Source organism: Passer domesticus, chromosome 15 (assembly GCF_036417665.1).
Source record: "Passer domesticus isolate bPasDom1 chromosome 15, bPasDom1.hap1, whole genome shotgun sequence".
Taxonomy (NCBI): Eukaryota; Metazoa; Chordata; class Aves; order Passeriformes; family Passeridae; genus Passer; species Passer domesticus.
Window position 1 is genome coordinate 126195 of NC_087488.1, and position 21037 is coordinate 147231.

The 21037-nt window shown below is 53.3% G+C and overlaps 1 protein-coding gene and 1 long non-coding RNA gene across 2 annotated transcripts; one reads left to right on the top strand and one right to left on the bottom strand.

Annotated features, from left to right (window-relative positions):
- Positions 1-6273: 6273 nt before the first annotated feature.
- Positions 6274-8494, bottom strand: LOC135281572 (uncharacterized). The gene is made up of 2 exons (XR_010348178.1): positions 6840-8494; positions 6274-6725 (listed from the first exon to the last, which is right to left on the bottom strand). It is a non-coding gene; the product is annotated as an uncharacterized LOC135281572 (long non-coding RNA).
- A 639-nt stretch (positions 8495-9133) lies between these two features.
- Positions 9134-14337, top strand: LOC135281646 (uncharacterized). The gene is made up of 13 exons (XM_064390693.1): positions 9134-9575; positions 9900-9964; positions 10067-10399; positions 10585-10733; positions 10991-11138; positions 11347-11531; positions 11614-11751; positions 12032-12146; positions 12319-12456; positions 12688-12864; positions 12988-13143; positions 13304-13405; positions 14323-14337. Exons 3-13 carry the CDS (start codon positions 10325-10327, stop codon positions 14335-14337), a joined length of 1398 nt encoding a protein of 465 aa, XP_064246763.1. The 5' UTR covers positions 9134-9575; positions 9900-9964; positions 10067-10324.
- The last annotated feature ends 6700 nt before the right edge of the window (positions 14338-21037 follow it).

Genomic DNA, 21037 nt, shown 5'->3' on the forward strand with positions numbered 1-21037 from the left:
GCCGGGCAAGGTTATGGAACAGATCACCCTGAGAGCCATCACAGGGCACCCACAGGATGGCCGAGGGATCAGAGCCAGCCAGGGTGGATTTCAATATCTGCACTGATGATCTGGGTGAGGGAATTGAGTCTAGCATCAGCAAATTTGCAGATGACACCATCTGGGTGTGACTGTGGATCTGCTGGAGGGGAGGAGGGCTCTGCACAGGGCCCTGGACAGGCTGGATCCAGGGCCCAAATCCAACAAGGTGAGGTTTAACAAGTCCCAGTGCCGGGTCCTGCACTTTGGCCACAACAACCCCTGCAGCACTACAGGCTGGGGACAGAATGGCTAGAGAGCAGCCAGGCAGAAAGGGACCTGCAGGGACTGATGGACAGCAGGCTGGACATGAGGCAGCAGTGTGCCCAGGTGGCCAAGAAGGCCAGTGGCTCCTGGCCTGGATCAGGAATGGTGTGGCCAGCAGGAGCAGGGCAGTGATTCTACCCATGGTGCCAAGTCAGGAACTGAAATGGGGAGTGGGGCCAGAGAGGAAAGGGCAAACAGGGTTGGGTGTTTGCAGAGGAGGGGATAGGGATGGGTAATAGGAAGAAATTTGTACTGCTAGGAGTAAAGAAGAAAAAGTGAAGCAAAGGAAATCCTGAGGGCCGTTTGGGGTGGCTGCCAGGCTGCCCTGCTCTGAGCAACAGCGCCTGCAGTGGCACAGGAAACTCCCAGCTGATGGGAACAAACTTTCTGGCTGACTGCAGAGGCCAGGACAAAGCTGAGTGGTTTCCCTGGTGTTCCCCAGCCCTTGCTGGCCCCAGGGGCTGATGGCATTTGTGCTCCCTCAGGTTCATGTCCCCACAGCAGCAGCATGGGGGTGCTCCCGCCTGCTCTGTGCAATGCAAACAGGGGCTCCTGAGCCAGTGCTGCCGTGGCTGTGCCTGCAAGGATGTGGCACCTGTGTGAGCTGGGGGAGAGGCCAGGGCTGCAGAGGGGGGACGTTGTTGGCAGCTCCATGAGGACGCTCTGGGACGCTGCCCTGGGCTGTGCAGCGCACTGGGGATGGATCAGCCCCTGCTCTGCTGCTCCTTCCCGTCTCCCCCAGGGCCCTTGCAGAGCCCCAGCCATGCTGTTTGCCCCCAGCCTGCCCACGGCCAGCCTGGGGCTGCTCACCCTGGGGCTTTTCTGTGCTGAGCATTGGCCTGGCCGTGTTCTTGAGAGAGCCTGGGCAAGGAGCCTGCAGCCCCCAGGGCCTGGCCTGAGGCGTCAGCGCTGCCCCAGCAGTGCCCATGGCCTGTCCCTGCTGCAGCCCCGGCACTGCCACCCCCAGGACTGTGCCCGGCCCCGAGAGCACTCAGGCCCTGCAGCAACACCAGGGCCACCAGGGCAGCGGGGCAGGGCCACGGCAGCAGCACTGGCAACACCAAGTGCTGCTGCTGCTGCTGCTGGGCACAGCTGCTGTGCCAGCACTGATCTGCCCCAGCTCTGCACACAGACATTGCTGCTGCAGCTCCAGAGAAGGCAACCAATGGGCATCTCTGCAGAAAACTCTGCTGGGAGATCTTTTATTTCCTTTATAGCCACCAGGAATGCAGCCTGTCATTGACACAGTCTGTGTCAATGCCACAGGGGACATGGAGAGAAACAAAATGCGAAATGACACAGACAATGACATTTATTTGTAGTCAATGTGAAAAATATAAAACAAAGGAAAAAATCCCAACAACTATACCAATGAGAAGTATCAAAGATGACTTTTATTACAAGTGATTTGCAGACACTGGCCAGCAGTTTAATGTTTGTGAAAGCATCCAGTCATCAGTCTCCACACTGCAGCCTTGAGCTCCTGGTTCCTCAGGCTGTAGATGAGGGGGTTCAGGGCTGGAGGCACCACCGAGTACAGAACTGACAGGGCCAGATCCAGGCATGGGGAGGACATGGAGGGGGACTTCAGGTGAGCAAACATGACAGTGCTGAAGAACAGAGAGACCACAGCCAGGTGAGGGAGGCAGGTGGAAAAGCCTTTGTGCCATCCCTGCTCAGAGGGGATCCTCAGCACAGCCCTGAAGATCTGCACATAGGAAAAAACAATGAACACAAAACAGCCAAGTGCTAAACAGGCACTAATAGCAATGAGCCCAAGTTCCTTGAGGTTTGAGTGTGAACAGGAGAGTTTGAGGATCTGGGGGATTTCACAGAAGAACTGGCCCAGAACATTGCCATGGCACAGGGGCAGGGAAAATGTATTGGCTGTGTGCAGCAGAGCAGTGAGAAAGGCACTGGCCCAGGCAGCTGCTGCCATGTGGGCACAAGCTCTGCTGCCCAGGAGGGTCCCGTAGTGCAGGGGTTTGCAGATGGACACGTAGCGGTCGTAGCACATGATGGTCAGGAGGAAATACTCTGCTGAGATGAAGAACAGAAATGAAAAGAGCTGTGCAGCACATCCTGTGTAGGAGATGGTGGTGGTGTCCCAGAGGGAATTGTGCATGGCTTTGGGGACAGTGGTGCAGATGGAGCCCAGGTTGCTGAGGGCCAGGTTGAGCAGGAAGAAGAACATGGGCGTGTGCAGGTGGTGGCCGCAGGCTACGGCGCTGATGATGAGGCCGTTGGCCAGGAGGGCAGCCAGGGAGATGCCCAGCAAGAGGCAGAAGTGCAGGAGCTGCAGCTGCCGCGTGTCTGCCAATGCCAGCAGGAGGAAGTGGCTGATGGAGCTGCTGTTGGACATTTGTGGTGCCTTGGCATGCGGATCTCTATAAAAATTAATCATAGAATAGTTGCATTAGGAGAGGATTTTAAATATCCCAGCACGGGCTGGGGACACTTTCCCCCCACTGCCTGCCCAGGGCTCTGCTGCCTGGAGCTGTCCCTGCCAGCAGCTGGTCCCTGTGCCCAGGGCTGGGCCCTGCCAGTGCTGCCAGAGCCCAGCCCAGACCTGGGGGCTCAGCTCTGCCCTGCAGACCCCTCCCAGCTCTGGCACTGCCCAGGGACAGCTCTGGCTCTGCAGGCTCTGATGGCAACATCAGAGCAACCCTGAGCAGGCTGGAAAAGTGACACTGATGCTGCCTTTAAAGTGAACTGTGGTGATTGCTGTCACTGCCTGGTTTGTTCAGATTTGAGAAAATTGTTTTTATTTTTCTTCACCTGAACTGAGATTAACATCTATATGGAATTTCCGATCCAGGCAACCAACAGCAGTAGATTTAAAAAGCAGGATTTTCCCTTTTATCCAGCCCCTGACTAGCTGTGTTAGCTGTATAATCTACTTGTAGATGTTCGGCAGTTAAATGTTATGCTGGGAGCAATCCTGACCAATGCAGCATCCTCACCACACAAGGAGAACACTTCAAAGCCTTACCAGCTGTCTCCTTCACCCCAGATCTTGTCCCCCAGTGCTGGGAGAAGCTGCCAGGGCCGGCTGAGAGCTGTCCCTGGCAGGCAGCAGAGTCCCTGCACCAGCACAGCGCCCTGGGCTGCAGGAGCCTGCTCTGCAGGACAGCCCTGGGCACCCCTGGCTGCTCTGCACAAGAGACAATCAGAGAATGTACTCATAGAGTCTGCAGGCATTGGGATGTTCCAGCTTTAGGAGATGGCTCCAGGAGCTGCAGCTGCATTGTCCTGCAGCCAGAGGTTCCTGTGCCAAGGGCTGGCAGTGATTCTGCCCCAGGCACTTCTCAGCTCCTTCCCAGCTCTGACTGATTGAAGCTCTCTGGGCCTCTGGGCTGTGCCCGGGCTGGCTGCAGGCAGTGCCCCAGCCCTGCTGGGCTGGCAGAAGAGCTGCTCATCAAGAGAAATGTGCTTTTGAAGCTCTTCTTGCTTACCAGGAGCTGCCTCTGTGCCAGGAGCCCAGCCCAGCTCAGCAGCACAGACACAGCACCAGGACTTTAATGACCTTAATTGCTTTGTGAGCCACTCAGGAGCAGGAGGTGGAGCTTCCTTGTTCCGGAGTGACCCATTGTAAGAGACCTCTGGGGAGCGCGGCGACCCGGAGTGCGGTGAACAGGAGCAGGCAAACAGGGTCACAGCAGTTCGCACAGGCAGGGCGAGCAGGCAGGGCTGCAGGTTCCAGCTAGTTTGGTGAAGTATTGTTTTGTTGGTTGATTGATCTTGGGCTTTCTCCTAAGCAATGGTTTTAACCCGGTCAAAATCCGTGGTTGGTACAAGTGTATATGACCAAGTAGAGCCCTCCAAAAAGGATGTGTCCGTACAGACCCATTCCTGCCCGGAGTGTTTGAGCTTATCAGTGGCTTCAGGGGATGTTATGGAGAAGGCCTGCCTGAGGTGTGAACAAGTGAATGACCTCCTTTCGCTAGTGGCTGAGCTTAGGGAAGAAGTTGAAAGGTTAAGGAGTATCAGGGATAGTGAAAAGGAAATAGACTGGTGGAGTTCAGCCCTTACATCTTTAAGGGAGGCCCACCAGGAGTCAGAGGGCTCATGTGTCTTTCACTCTCAGGCAATAGAGGGGCACCTGGTAGATGAAGGGGAGTGGAAATGGGTCCCTGCTCGGGGTGGTAATAACAAAAAACCCTTCCTGCCCCCCATCCCCTAGCCAGGTGCCACTTCAGAATAGGTATGAGGCACTGGATCTAGACAGCCAGAGAGATGATTTAGAGGAAAATCATCTACCCAGTGAGCCTCCCAATTATGACTTGCCTAAAAAGAGGATTACCACCTCTAATGTCAAGAAAAAAAGAAGGGTAATCGTGATGGGTGATTCCCTTCTGAGGGGGACAGAGGGCCCCGTATGTCGACCTGACCCATCCCACAGGGAGGTCTGCTGCCTCCCTGGGGCCCAGGTACGAAACATCACTGAGAAACTTCCTAGGCTGATTCAGTCCTCTGATTATTACCCACTGCTGATACTCCAAGCTGGCAGTGATGAGATTGAGAAGAGGAGTGTCAAGGTGATTAAAAGGGAGTTTAGGCCACTGGGTCAAGTGGTTGATAGGACAGGTGCACAGGTAGTGTTCTGCTCAGTCCCTTTGGTGGCAGAGAAAAATAATGAAAGGAATAGGAAAACTCATATCATTAACAAATGGCTCAAGGGTTGGTGTTATTGGCAAAATTTTGGATTCTTTGATCATGGAGCAACCTTTATGGCACCTGCTCTATTGGAATCAGATGGGGTACATCTCTCTGTTAAGGGTAGGAGGTTTTTAGCTCATGAACTGGCAGACCTTATTGAGAGGGCTTTAAACTAGGTTTGAAGGGGGAAGGGGATGCAGCTGGGCTGTTTGGAAGCAGGCCCAGGGGTGGTAAGACTGTGTTAGGGGAGAAATCAGCAGCCCAGCTGAGATGCATGTATACCAATGCACGCAGCATGGGTAACAAACAAGAAGAGCTGGAGGCCATGGTGCATCAGCAGGACTATGATGTAGTTGCCATCACAGAAACGTGGTGGGATGACTCACATAGTTGGAGCACTGCACTGGATGGCTACAAGCTCTTCAGAAAAGACAGAAAAGGGAGAAGAGGTGGAGGGGTGGCCCTTTATATTAGGGAGGTTTTGGATGTCACAGGTATTGAGACTAATGATGATGAAGTTGAGTCCCTATGGGTAAAAATTAAGAGGAAGGCCAACAAGGCTGACATCCTACTGGGAGTCTGCTATCGTCCACCCAACCAGGATGAAGAGGTGGACAACTTATTCTATAAACAACTGAACAAAGTCTCAGGATCATCAGCCCTTGTTCTTGTAGGTGACTTCAACCTACCAGACATCTGCTGGGAACTCAATACAGCAAAAAAACAGCAATCTAGAAGGTTTTCAGAATGTGTGGAGGATAACTTTTTGTCACAACTGGTGGGCAAACCCACCAGGGGAGGGGCTATGTTAGACCTATTGTTTACAAATAGAGATGGACTGGTAGGTGATGTGGAGGTTGTAGGCCGCTTGGGGCATAGTGATCATGAAACTATAGAATTCTCAATAATTGGTGAAATAAGGAGGAATATCAATAAGATCTCTACACTGGACTTCCGGAGGGCAGATTTTGGCCTATTTAAAAGACTTGTCCAGAGAATTCCTTGGGAAACAGCCTTTAAAAACAAAGGAGTCCAGGAGAGATGGGTGTGCTTCAAAGCAGAGATCTTGAGGGCACAAGAACAGACTGTCCCTGTGTGCCAAAAGATGAGTAGACGAGGCAAACGTCCAGTCTGGATGAGTAATGAGGTTTTGAAGGAACTTAGAAATAAGAAAAAGATGTATCATCTTTTTAAGGAGGGAGTGATTTCTGAGGAATTATTTAAGGGTGCTGCCAGGGCATGTAGAAAAAAAATTAGGGAGGCCAAAGCTCAGTTTGAACTCAACTTGGCAACTTCTGTTAAAAATAATAAAAAAAGTTTTTACAAATATATTAATGGTAAAAGGAAGGGTATAACCAACCTCGGTTCCTTATTGGATGGAGCAGGCAAACTAGTTACTAAAGATGCGGAAAAGGCGGAAGTGCTTAATGTTTTCTTCACCTCAGTCTTTAGTGGTAAGACAGCTTATCCTCATGACAACTGTCCTCAAGGGTTGGTAGGTGGTGCCAGGGATCAGAATGGTCCTCTTATTATCCAAGAGGAGGCAGTCAGAGAACTGCTGGGACACTTGGATATTTAAAAATCAATGGGACCAGATGGGATTCACCCTAGGGTGATGAGGGAGCTGGCAGATGAGGTTGCCAAGCCGCTCTCCATCATTTACCAGGAGTCGTGGCTCACTCGTGAGGTTCCAGATGATTGGAAACTGGCCAATGTGACACCTGTTTACAAAAAAGGTGGTAAGGAGGATCCTGGCAATTACAGGCCAGTTAGCCTGACCTCAGTACCAGGTAAGATGGAACAGTTCACACTGAGTGCTATCACACAACACTTACAGCATGGCCAGGGTATCAGAGCCAGTCATCAGGGGTTACGAAGGGTAGGCCATGTGTGACCAGCCTGGTCTCCTTCTGTGACCAGCTGACCCGCCTGGTGGACGCAGGAAAGGCTGTGCATGTGGTCTATTTAGACTTCAGCAAGGCCTTTGATACTGTCTCCCACAGCACACTCCTGGAGAAGCTGGCAGCCCACGGCTTGGACAGGAGCACTCTTGGCTGGGTTAGGAACTGGCTGGATGGCCGGGCCAGAGAGTGATGGTGAACGGTGCTGCATCCAGCTGGCGGCCAGTCACCAGTGCTGTCCCTCAGGGCTCTGTGCTGGGACCAGTCCTATTTCATATTTTTATAGACCACATGGATGAGGGCATCGAGTCCTTCATTAGTAAATTTGCAGCTGACACTAAGCTGGGAGCTTGTGTTGATCTCCTGGAAGGAAGGAGGGCTCTGCAGAGAGACTTGGATCAGTTGGATGGATGGGCAGAGTCCAGCAGCATGAAGTTTAATAAGTCTAAGTGCCGAGTTCTACGTTTTGGCCACAAAAATCCCCTACAATGTTACAAGCTGGCGACAGTGTGGCTGGACAGTGTTCAGGCAGAAAGGGACCTGGGGGTGCTGGTTGACAGCTGGTTGAATATGAGCCAGCAATGTGCCTTGGTGGCCAAGAAGGCCAATGGCATCCCGGCCTGCAGTAGGAATTGTGTGGCCAGCAGGAGCAGGGAGGTCATTCTTGCCCTGTACTCGGCGCTGGTGAGGCCGCACCTTGAGTACTGTGTCCAGTTCTGGGCCCCTCAGTTTAGGAAGGATGTTGAGATGCTTGAGCACGTCCAGAGGAGGGCAACAAGGCTGGTGAGGGGCTTGGAACACAAGCCCTATGAGGAATGTTTGAAGGAACTGGGGTTGTTTAGCCTGGAGAAACGGAGGCTTAGAGGTGACCTTATTGCTCTCTACAACTTCCTGAAGGGAGGTTGTAGACAGGTGGGGGTCAGTCTCTTTCACCGGGCAGTGACTGACAGAACAAGAGGACACAGTCTCAAGATACGTCAGGGAAGGTACAGGTTGGATATTAGGAAAAAAAAGTTAACCAAAAGAATAATAAAGTACTGGAATGTTCTTCCCAGGGAGGTGGTGGAATCAGTATCTTTGGATGTGTTTTAAAAATGGTGGAATATGGCATTTGGTGCTATAGTCTAATTGAGGTGTTGGGGCATAGGTTGGTCTTGATGATCCTAGACATGTCTTCCAACCTCATTATTCTGTGGTTCTCTGAAAACCTTGAAAATTATCAGCGGGCTCTGGAAAACTTTTTAAAAAAATCAGAAATGGATGTAGCTCTGTGAATTTTCAGGCACAGCTCTTTGGATCTGGAGGAAATATTTGCTTTGCATCAGCTAAGACATAGACACACAGCAAATGGAGCACTGAACATCACAGACTGGGCTAGTGTTTTTCCCAGAAGAACTGACAGAAGATCACAATGAAACACTACAGTGCCCCTGAACAATCCAATTGTCCAGGGAAACTCAGCAGCTGATGGTGTTGTGGTGCTACTGCCAATCCCTTCCATGAGCAAATCATTTCAGGACTGACTAACAGCCTCTGCCTTCTCACAGACACCAAGTGGTGCAGCAGTGCTCCAGGTGCTCCTGCCAACAGCCCCTGCAGGCCAATGCCCCAGTGCACGTGGGCTTTGGCTCCCTGTGGCACAGAAGCCCCCCGGGGCACAGGTCTCTGGGGCAGGAGAGGGGCAGCAGTGCTGCCAGGGCTCGGGGGGTGGCAGCTCTGCTTGGGCGGGCACTCTGCCACACCTGCTGATGGCAGCGCTGCCCGGGCCCCAGGGCTCAGAGCAGCATTGGTGCCCTGGCCCACACGTTCCCTGTGCCTGTCACAGCCACGGGTTTAGGATGGCCAGCAGCCGGGACGTGTCCCAAGGAGGCCGTGCCAGCTTCCGTGGAAGGCCCCGTGCCCTTGCCAGCGCGGCTGCCTCGGCAGCCCTGGGGGCTCCTTCTGCTGCCCTGAGCCCGCAGAGCAGGGCAGCGTTTGCTGATGGGCTGAACCCTTCCTAAAGATCCTGTCGGGCTGCCTTAGACACTTGGGGCCAGGGATTCCTGCCAACCCGGGCCACTTTGGGTGGGTTGGGCAGGGTCCCAGGGCAGGTGGCAGTGTGTGCAAGGGCCCTTTGTGATACGCTGCAGCACGGTCACCGTGGCATGGAATGGAGGAGTGTGTCCTTTGTGACACATGGTGACATAGGAGCTGGTGGTGACAAGAACACTCCACAGCGCTCGGAGCAGGTGACGGGACAGGACGGGACAGAGCGGTGCTGTGAGGAGCCCCCGCACAGCGCACTCATTCATACCTGACCCGGATCTTTTCTGAGGTGTTGTTCCTGCAGCTGACCTCGAGGCCAGACTGTGGGACTTGCTGACCTGAGTAATTTACCAGGAATCTCCTGTCATTGTGGCAGGAGTGCCCAAGACTAGAGTGCAGGACTTGCTGTCCTGCAGCTACCCTGAGACCTCTCTGTCTCAGAAATCTTCAAGGCACAACTGAAATTGCTGACTTGGCAATATCCTGAGGCATCTCTCTAGAAGGTGCGTTCAAGGCTGGAAGGTGGAATGGCAGGCAGATTTTTCAGCCTGTTCAAATGCTTCCGGGGGAAAAATAAGAAAGGCCCTGGAGCTGCTTCAGGAGAGCAACTTGAAGAGCCAGCGCAGATCCAGACACTGCAGGACGGTGAGTGGCAGAGCTGGGCCGTAGGACTGGAGCCTGCAGCCAGCCTGGCCCCATTCCGTCCCATCCCATCCCATCCCATCCCATCCCATCCCATCCCATCCCATCCCATCCCATCCCATCCCATCCCATCCCAAGGCATCCCATCCCCTGGGGACATGCCCATGGACAGGACAGAAGAGGGCCCAGGCAGACACCCCGCAGTGGCCGTGCTGCATCCCCCTGGGGCATCCCGGGGCTGTCCATGCCTGGGGAGCGCAGGGCTGGGCTGTGTTCTCCGGCCTCTCCCGCAGCCCCTCAGCTCTGGCTGTGCTCGCTCTTTGCCAGATGCAGCCGTGGAGCGCACACAAGAGCAGCAATCCAGCCGTGGCCGCTTCTGCAGAACAGCGCAGGTACCTGCAGCTATGCCCACCTGAGCTGGGCCTGCTCTCCCTGCTCAGCCAAGCACTACACTTGGAGCATTCCTGGCTTCCCTGTCCTTTATTCTTTGGCAGATGTTCCGAAAATTCCCACGGGTTCGGCGTAGAGAGACCAACACCACAGCAGCTGAGGGCCCAGTTGAGCCTGACTTGGGGCTGACCCAGCTCCAAGCAGAGCCTGATGTCAGCCCACATTCGGCTGGGCTCTGACAAGACTTGGACACCTCAGGGATTGAAACCTGGCCACAGGCTCTTCCCACATCAGTGACTGAGGATGCAGTCATAACAAACACTGACAATGAAGAGATTGAGGCCTTGAAAAATACTGGAGCCATGCCCACTCCCCCTGAGATTTGTGCTTCCACTGTGGATTTTTTCCTGGAGAGTGCTGTTCCTTATGAGCAGCAGGTAAGCAGCCTGGGGCTAGGACTGGAGGCCTCCCAGGAATGTGTGTCCCCTCAAGCCTCGGTCACTGGGCCCCCTCAGCCTTTGAGGCCAGTAGATTGTGACGGGAAAGGAGGCACTTCTTGGGGGGAACCTGGGGAAGTTGCTCCCATAGACAGCGCTCCAGGTCTTCCCCATGCCTCCTCCAGGTGCCAGCCATGGTGAAGAACATCCACCAGAGTTTCATGTCCCACGTCACTGTGGATGCCAGGCTGCACAGTGACATTGTGAGGCTGGCTGAGGAACACCCTGCAGACGTGGCGCTGATCCTCCTGCACTGTGCCCCAACGTGTGACAGGTACGGGGCCCACGTGCCTTGAGAGCTCAGGGCTCACCAGCCTTTAGGGCCCGTGGCCCATCACAGCCTGTCCAATGGGCTCTGCCAGACAGGCAGAGAGCTCCAGGACCCTCGGGCCCCTCTCTTTGCCCAGCCTGCTGCCAATGCTCCCTCCCTGCCCCTCAGGGCACCGGGGCTCAGTCACCTGTGCCCCCACAGCTGCACAGGGCATGGTACTGTGACTGAGATGCCTCTGACACAGAGCTCTGATCCTACAGAGCTGCTGCAATGATGTGGAGAGCCATAGGCACATTAGGACCAGCAATGGAGAAGGTGCTGGCAACACTGCTCTGTGTGATGGAGGATTGGCCTGTGCACAGCACATGCACCTCTGATGGGGACAACAAGGACGTTTTTGCCCTCGCTGTGAGTTTCTGGAACTGGCCTTTGCTTGCCACCAGGTTGCCTCTCCAGCAGCTCTCCATCCTCTCCCTGCCTCAGTCGCTGGGATGAAACCTGGGCTAGGGGCAGACTCAGGGGACACCAGGCCCACTGCTCCCCCTGCATCTGCCCTTGGGCCCTGCCCCATGGACACCAGGGCACTGAGCGCTGTCTTGGGCTGCTTCTTCTGCAGGCAACTCTGGTGATCTGGGTCATTGTGCCTAAATGCCATGAGGCCATGATCCTTCATTCCTCCCGCCTCTTTGTGGCTCTGCTCTTCCACGTTGTCATCACCACGCAGCAGATGCCACCAGAGGAAGTTGAAAACTTCTGGAGAGCGTGCCAGGAGGAACACCGCCTTCCCAGCAAGCCCAACAGGTCCCAGTCCTCCTGTCCTTCCCCTGCCCTTGTGGCCAGTGCCAGTGCTCCCAGTGTGACCTGGGCTTTGCTCTGCACACAGGTTTGCAGTGCAGGCCATAAAGGCTCTGCTCTGCCGACTGGAATGTGACCAGGAGGTGATGGCTATGGAGCGTAAGTGTGGCTGGGACACGCTGCTGTGTGCTTACACCCAGCACTATGCCGTGGGTCTGCTGGCCAGGTGAGACCCCCTTCTCCTCCACACTGCCCCCAGCATTTGTGCCCTATGCCCGTGTGCCCCACACAGTCCCTGTGGTCATGGGCCAGAGGGCCTTGTCACCAAGGGACGGCCAAGGAGACTGGAAAAGGCTGGGAGAGGAGGGTGCCCAGAAGGGGCCACCTCCCACAGCGCTCACACCCCCTCCAGGGATGCTGGGCAAAGACCAGACCTCTGTGAGTCAGTCCTGGGCAAGATTTGGTCCCCCCACCTCAGGCTCTTGGTGTCTTTTTTCCCCTTCCAGAGAGATGCGCCGTGTCTCCCTCTCCTTGTGTTCTGGGATTTCTCTCCGCCTGCTTGGGCTGCTTAGCAGGGAGGAGCCACACTGGGATCTGCCCGGCCTGGCGTTCCTTGTGGAGGTGAGCCTGAAGGCCAGCGCTGCCTGGCTGAGCTGCCTCCCAGCTCTCTGCCCTCTCGTAGCCGCAGCTGCCTGGGACAGTGCCCGTGCCCTGTGCTGCTGCCTGGGCCCAGCCCTGTGCGGTTCCGGGCTGCTGCTGGCCGGGTGCCCTGTCACTGCCCTGTGCCTTTCAGGTCCTCGAGTGCCTGCACTTGAGGGAATGTGCTGACAGCATCCTGGAGATCATGTCAAGGCACCTGAGGAACGAGTGCAGGGAGAGGCGTCGCCTGGCGCTCAGAGGCCTCGTGGTGCTCAGCAAGGATCCCTCGATGGTGAGAAGGGGCAGCGGCTGAAGCTGCACTGGGGAAAGCAGCCCCATGGGCTGGCAGGGCTTCAGCAGCTGAGGCAGCTGCTCCCAGCTCTCCTGCCTCACCTGCCCCACTGCTTTGGGGCAGGCCTTTGGCCTGTGGGCCCTGCAGCAGCAGGGTGGGGTTGCAGTGCCAGGCTGGTGCTGGCGCTGCAGCCGTCCATGGCTTCCCAGCACAGCCTTGTGTTCCACACAGGCCAGGAGAATGGGCACTCTGTCTCCAAGCCTTCTGGAGCTGCTGGGTGATGCAGACGGAGAGCTGGTCGGCATGACGCTCTCTGTGTTCACTAATTTGCTCAAGAGCAGAGACATGCTGGTATCCAGCACCACTGCCCCGAAGCTGGCTGAGGCTCTCCTGCTGCTCTTCGACCACGTAAGGCTTTGTATCCCCAGCCTCGGGCACTGGGTGCTGCCCTGAAACTTTGTGCACTGTGGATTTTTGTACTCTTCAGGTGGGCCTGGAGTAGATGGCGCTGAGTTTTTTTCTTTCATTCAGGACAACAGCCATGTGCAGCTGCTCTCCCTTGACCTCTTCTTCAAGGTGATGGATTTGGTAGTAGAGGAGGGAAAAAAGCCTCTTAAGTCAGTGGTGTGCCAGAGCCTTCCTGCACTCTTCTTCCACTGCCACAATGAGAATCAGCGTGTGGCCGAGGTGAGGACTCGTGGGCTGCTGGTGTCCCCCTGGCAGGGGGCTGGGCTGCCGGCTGCCCTGCTCACATCCCGAGCTGCAGCCTCCTCCAGGCTGTGGCACAGGGATGTGAGTCCTGTGCCCTGGGCTGTGGGGCTATCTCTGGGTCTCTGCTGCTCTCCAGGCCTCTCAGGAAACTCTGCATTGTGCGGCCGGGTTCCTGAACAGGAGGGATCTCAAAGAGCTGGTGGAGACAGAGAAGCTGTTGGCGTTTGCCGAGGTGTTGGTAAGAACAGCCTTAAGAACTGGCGGGGCTGCGGGGCGGCCCCGCGGCTCCCCGGGCAGCAGCCGGCCCTCTGCCCCCTGCGGAGCCCGGCGCCAGCGGCTGCTGGCCGCGCCTCAGGGCTGTGCGGGCAGGGGAGGCCGGGGCTGGGCGCAGGGAGCGCCCGCCACAGGGGCTGAGCCCGCGCCAAGCCTTCCCTGCTGCCGCTCTCTGCAGCTGGCAGAGGACATGAGCCGAGCGGCCGAGCAGCTGCGCCGGGCCCTGCGCTACCTGGAGAGCCCCCAGGAGCCCCTGCGAGAGGCGGCCATCAGGTTCATGGGTGAGCCCCGTGGCCAGGCTCCCTCCCCGGCCCGCCGCAGCTCGGCCCCAGCCCTGCCCGCTGCCCCGGCAGCGCCATCCGGGCCCGGCGCCGTGAAGCCCTGCCTGGCCCGGGCGCTGCTGCCGCCCTCTGGCAGCCGTGCCCTTGGGCGGCAGCGTGCGGAAGGGCCCGGGCTGAGCCCTGCCGGGCCAGCAGGGCGTGTGGCCGCAGCGCTGGCAGCGCCGCTGGCAGGGAGCTGTGCCGCTGTCGCCGTGACAGGCTCTGTGTTCACAGGGGTGGCCGGGCGGCACCTCAGGGGGCAGCCAGGAGAGCTCCTGATGATCTGCAGCAGTGAGTGAGGGCAGCGGGCTGACAGCAGGGACTGGCAGGGAGACCTACAAGCCCTGCCCCAGCTGTGGAGGGCTCTGCTCCCGTGGGCTGAACGCACAGAGGTTTCAGGGCCATGTGGGGCATTCCTGGCCAGCAGCTTTGGGCTGATGCCCTTGGTCCCTGCTCCCTCCTGGCCATGGCAAGAGCCGGCTGGGATGGCCCTGGCAGGGGGCTCTCCTCATCTCCGTGCAGATCTGGGATCTGACTGTGGCTCTGTTCCTCTCTCATGCAGCCCTTGAACTCCTGACGGAGGATATGAGCAGTGCCGTGTCAGAGCTGGCACTTCAAACACTGCATGTCCTCTGGGCAATTCAGCATGGGCACTATTCCATCTTCCAGAGGCTGCAAGATCAGCTGCGCAGGGCATGGAAGAGTCGGCCTCGTCTGTCAGGGCTTGGCTGGCTGCATTGTCAGAGCTCTGAGGAGAACTGATGGGCAAGGCACACTTGGTGGGGGCAACCCTAGCCAGTGGGAATTTTCCCTTATCTTTTAAGATTTTTCTTTTTTTTTTTTTTTTTCCTCTTTTGAATTTCTGTAAATACAGAATGTGTTATAATTCACAGACTCCCAGGAGCTTTTCTTTGCTGCCCAGGATCTGCATGGCAAGAGAGAGGAAACGGTGAAAAAGATGCTTGTGCTCAGCAGCAGAGCAAGCTGAGGGGTCCCTGAAGGGGGAAAATGGTGCTTGCACTCAGCCAGCTGCCCAGGCGTGCAGTGCTGCAGGGACAATGGCCAGAAGCCCCTTGGCCTGTGGTGGTTCTGCTGAAGCCTTTGTGCTGCCGCCAGAGCGGGTGGGCAGGGCCGGAGCTGCGGGGATCCCTGCTGGAGCAGTGCCTGGAGATGGCCACAAGGCCTGTGGCAGGCAGGAAGCACCATCCGTGTCTTCCTGGACGTGTGCTGCTGGCTGCATTGCTGAGGGCTCCCAGGTGCCTCTGGCTGGGGCTCCTCTGGAGCTCCTGTGGGGCTGCGGCGCTGCTGCCGGGCAGCTTGGCCGGGCTGGGGGAGAGCCTGAGGGGCTGGGGCACTGGGAAGCCCTGAGCAATTGGGTGTCAGAGGCCATGAGCAGCCCCCTGGCAGCCGCCTTGTTCCTGACAGACGGCTGCTCTGGCGTTTCCTCAGTGGGCAGTTGGAGGGATCCCCTGGCATCAGGTGTGGAACCCTGGTCCTGGCCTTTCAGGGCTGTGAGGCCAGGAGTTGTGGGGCTGGGCGTGTGCCCTCCCTGTACTCGAGACTGGAGCCCGCGATCCCTCAGCCTTAGGCACTGAGCTCCAGTGCCTGCTTGCTGAGTCTTGTTCCTGTTGCCGTGGGAGAGGCCGAGCTCTCTGGCTTTAGGCAGGATTGAGCCAGAAGAGCAGCAACTCTGAGCCCAGAGGGGCTGAAGAAAGGCAAATGGAACAATTTTGGTGCCGACACCCGGGAAGGCTCTCCAAGTCTGGGGGAGATGGATAGCCCTCAGGAAAGGAGCTCCCCACCACCAGACTTTTAAGTGGTCCCGAGACTAGACCAGTCTCCCTTGGAAAAGAGAGCCTTAATTACAATAACGCATAAGCAAATTAGTTATTATGATCGCGCAAAAGAGGCTCCCATCAGAGTGGAGGCTTATAGGAGAAAGGGAGTACCCATATAAAACATTGTGCACCAAGACCCTCGTGAGAAAAGGAGGCTGTGAGTATCACGAGGTTTTGGGTCTGCGGGGCTGCTGTGTGCATGTGTGAGTGTGTGTGGAGTATCTGAGATGGGGGCTGGGCAGCCTTGGACCCCCAAAGTGAGTGGGAGCTGCCGGCACCGCGTTTCCGAGATCTCCGCCAGGAGACTGGCCGAGAAAGGAAGAAAGAAAGAAGTGAACAAGGGAGGCCCCTGGGAGGGATTGACCAAGGAAGGAAGGAAGTCCCTGGTCCAATAACCTGTGGGAAGGTCCTTGAGCAGGAGAGAGTGACTCAGTAAGGAGACTAAGAAGAAGAGTGATTGCATTAGTTCAATTTGCTTTGAAGAGTTGATAGCTAGCAGTTTAGTGTGTGATTAAATAGTGATAAGAGGTAGCCAGAAAAGTGTAAAATAAATGAAGAAAGGAAGGTAGAAATAGATTGAGAAAGAAGGAGAAAATTAAAAAAGAGAAGTGGAAATAGATTGAGAAAGAGAGAAAAATAAATAGGTGTAGAACAAGTAGTTTGAGAAGGTAGTGTGACAGAGGAATAAGTGAGGCAGTGGAACCACAGGGTGAGTGTGAGAAACCAAGATTCTCCCGGTACTGGAGTGTGTTGCCGCCAGGGATAAGTCAGGGAAAAAGTAAGTGCCTAAACCCAGGGGCTGTGGATTGTGTGAAAAATTCACAGGAATTTAGAGGATCTGAGGACCGTGAAGGAAGCTCTCAAGAAGAGAGCATTCCTCAAGACAGCCGCTGGGGATGATGATACAGTTTTAGGATGTATGAGAATCCCGAAGGGGAAAAAGTAAGCAAAAAATGATTAAGTATTGTATGCTTGAATAGACAAAGGAAATGATCCAGAAAAGTAATTTCTATTGGCCTAAGTTTGGATCATTTGAGGATTGGATTTGCCGGGCTCTAAATATATATGTGAATTCCAAAGAGCCTGTTAATCAGGAAGAGAGTGAGTATGCTGCCTTACAGATCCCTGAGGGGAGGAGTGGGTTTGCTGTTCAGAAGCAAGAAGGTAAGGGTTACCCATTGTATCCTTTATTAAGCAAAGAGCAAGTGGTCAAAAGGAACAGGCAGGAGCCGTGAGACCCATTGAATCATCTCCCACCCCCCTATGGACAACCTAAGCAGCTAGCTCAGCCTCAAGTCCCTGAGGGTCCCCCTGTGAATCCAAAGGCACCTCTTATTCAAGAGGAACCAGTGGCACACAGCACCAGAGGGAGGGGGAGGCAGTGGGGAGGAGAATGATGGAGATGAGGGGGAAGAAAGGGAAAATCGATTATTACCCACTTTGAGAGGTTCCAATGCCAAATGCAGGACAGGGACCACCTATTAGTTATGTGAGTGCTCCCCTAAATACAGGGGATGTCAGGGAGTCTAAGAAGGAGATGGGCGAGCTGTAGAGGATCCCGTTGGCATGGCAGAATAGTTGGATGAGGTTTTGGCACCAAACACATGTACCTGGGGGGGAGTTGCAGTCTATCCTAGGAATTTTGTTTACCAGAGAAGAAAGAGAGATGATCAGACAGGCAAGGATGTGGATTTGGGACAGAGAACATCAGGGACCAGAGCGGGGTGATCAGAAATGGCCTGTGCAGGATCCAAACTGGAATAATCAGGATGTGGGGCATAGGCAGAATATGAGTGATCTTCGGTGGACAATTATTCGAGGAATTTGGGAGGCAGTGCCCAGGGGGCAAAATACAGGGAAAGCTTTGAGTGAGCATCAAAGAAAGGATGAGTCCCCAGCAGCATGGTTAGAGAGATGAAAGGAGGACTTGCAATTATATTCAGGTATAGATGCTGATTCTGCAGCTGGGCAGGTTCTTTTCAAACCTCGGTTTGTGGCGAATTCTTGGGGAGACATCAGGAAGAAGCTGGAGAAACGAGAAGATTGGCAGGACAGGGGGCTTCAGGAGTTCCTGAGAGAAGCACAGAAGGTGTATGTAAAGAGGGATGAGGAGAAGCAGAGGGCAGATGCAAGAATCTTGGTGGCAGCAGTTAAAGAAATGCAGGCAGCTTTGAATAGAGAAAAACCCTCAGGAAAGAACAAACAGCAGACGTCAGGTCCTATTTTTAGAAACCCAGGACCCACGTGCTTTTTCTGCCACAAGAAGGGACACTTCCAAAATTCTTGCCCTGCCTTTATGGGTACAGGACCCACCTGTTTTTATTGTCATAAAAAGGGACACCTACAAAAAAGTTGTAGGAAAAAGCAGAAAGATGAGGAAAATTTTCAGGGAGATTAGGGTGGTCAGGGGCTCTATTTAATGAAGGGGACTGAAACACAACCAGAAGAGCCCTTGATAAAGTTAAAAATAGGTCCCCATAGTGAAGAAATTATATTTTTAGCGGACACGGGAACTTCTAGGTCAACAGTAAGGAAATTACCACAGGGATGTAAGATAAGTCGGGAGAAAATTCCAGTAATTGGAGTTAAGGGAGAGGCTTTTCCAGTTCCTCTATTTAAAGGGGTGCAAATTGAGACAGAAGAGAGATTTGGAGTGAGTGACTTATTGTTGCTCCTGGAGGCTGAGAATAATTTGTTGGGCAGAGATTTAACAACAGCCTTGGGAATACAGATAAACCCCTGTGAAGGAAAACTCAAAATCTATTCTTTAAATTAAGAGGATAATCTGGAAATTAATAATACCTTTTGGCATTCAGGTGAAGTAGGGAGGTTGAACATTCCGCCCATTAAAGTTGAAATACAAAATCCAGAAATACCAATCTGAGTGAAGCAATATTCAATATCACTGGAGGGCCGGAGGGGATTAAAACAAGTAATTGAAAATTTAATACAGCAAGGAATATTAGAACCTTGCATGCCACCCCATAATACTCCCATTTTACTGGTAAAGGAATCTGACGGGAGCTACAGACTGTTTCAAGATTTAAGGGCAATAAATCAAAGAACTGTTCCTCCTTTTCCCATAGTAGCTAACCCATATCCTTTGTTGAGTCAATTGCCCCCTAATTACACCTGGTACAGTGTAGTGGATTTGAAAGATGCCTTTTGGACCTGCCCTTTGGATGAGGGCAGAAGCGATTATTTTGCCTTTGAGTGGGAAGATCTGGATACAGGTAGAAGGGAACAGCTTGGGTGGACGGTGCTACCGCAAGGTTTCACGGAGTCACCCAATCTTTTTGGGAGAGCATTAGAAAATCTCTTGAAATCTTTTGAGTTGCCCAAAGGAATCAAGTTGTTACAGTATGTGGGTGATTTGTTATTGGCAGGAGAAAACTAGGAGGAGTACTATTGATTTGCTGAATTTTTTAGGTGAGAATGGTCTAAAAATATCCAGATCCAAATTACAGTTTGTGGAGTCAGAAGTCAGGATTTAGGTCATTGGACCAGTAAGGGAAAGAAACAGCTGGACCCTGAAAGAATTTCAGGAATATTAAACATGGGATCCCCAAAATCAAAAAGAGATATAAAATAGTTTTTAGGTCCTTTGGGTTATTGTAGACAGTGGATTGAAGGACTTTTTCTTTTCTAAGTGGAAAAGTGAACTTTTTCTATGAAAAATTGTCTACAAACCATTTTAAGTGGACTAGGGAGGATGAGAAAAAATTGGAATAGGTTAAAGAACCTCTGTTGCAGGCTCCTGTATTAAGTCTTCCTGATCTGGGAAAACCCTTTCAGTCATTTGTAAATACAGCCAAGCAGACAGCCTATGGAGTGCTGACTCAAGACTGGGCAGGAAGTCAGAAACCAGAGGGGTATTATTCAAAATTCTTAGATCCACTTAGCAAAGGTTGGCCAAGGTGTTTACAGGCTTTGGTAGCGACTGCGTTGCCAGTGGAAGTGGCCCAGAAAGTAACCTTTGGAAGTATATACCCCTCATAATCTTAGGGGAATTTTAGCCCAAAAAGCTGAGAAATGGCTAACAGATAGCCGAATACTGGAATATGAGGCTATCGTGACTACCTCCCCTGAATTTGAATTGAAGTTGACACAAGTCCAGAGCCCTGCTCAATTTCTTTATGGGGATCCAGGGGAACAGCTGGTACATGATTTCATAGAGATTATAGAGTTAGAAACAAAAATAAGTCCAGATTTGGGAAAGCAGGAGTTACAAAGGTGGGGAGAAGTTATTTATAGATGGGTCGTCTCAGGGAGTGAGTGGGAAAAGAAAATCAGGTGTCCTGGCTTGTAAAGTAGGCATGTATTCTATTTTGCCATCTGTTGGGGGTTGGGCAGTTTTTCTTATCTCTTTCAAGAAAAATGACACTGCCAGGAAGATAATCTCCTGCTAATGGGCTATATGGTGTCCTGGCCTGTAAAATAGGCATGTATTCTTTTTTTGCCATCTGTTGGGGGTTGGGCAGTTTTTCTTATCTCTTTCAAGAACAATGACACTGCCAGGAAGATAATCTCCTGCTGATGGGCTATTGAATTACTCACTGTGGCTGGTAAGATTAGTTACATCATCCCATTGAGAGATGCTCCACCCAGAGGGAGGAGCCAAGCATCCCTGCTACCATAAAACAAGCATTTCTGAGACCACAGACAGCCTTCTTCGCTGGATTTCCGAGAGGAATCAGGAACCAAGGCCCAGCTGCTCCTTCGCCGCATTTTCGGAAGGGATCTACACCCTTCTGCAGATCGCCGCTCCAGGAGGAGCAGCCACCTTTTGGCTGGACTGCTATTAGCACCCTGACTTCTCAGGGTGTCAGGTTTTTTCTCACTCTGCCAGTGGTTGTTTTGCTTGTACTAAATTACATTGTTATTTAGTTTTTTTCTTCCTAGTAAAGAACTGTTATTCCCGTTCCCATATCTTTGCCTGAGAGCCCTTTTTAATTCTGGAGTTGTGATAATTCGGAGGGAGGGGGTTTACCTTCTCCATTTCACAGGAGGCTTTTGCCTTCCTTCACAGGCTCCTGTCTTTCCAAACCAAGACATCAGGTTATGCTATAATGAGTGGGGAAGAGCTTGAGGTAAAGGAGTCTGGTCTCCTTAGTCCATCCTGCTCAGCACAAGCTTGTGACCTGTATGCATTACTCTGTGCATTATTAATACTAAAAGAGAGAGAAGGGACTATTTATACGGATTCCAGATATGCTTTTAGTGTAGTACATACTTTTGGAAAAATTTGGAAAGAAAGGGGACTTAGAAACCCTCAAGGAAAAGGGTTAGTACACAAGGGATTGATAGTTCAGACACGTGAAGCATTAAAGGGTCCGAAGAGAATAGCAGTGGTTCACGTAAAGGGGCACCAGAGAAGGAGGGATATTGGAGCCTGTCTCCCTTTGGCTTTATTAAATATCAGAACTAAGCCCCATTCTG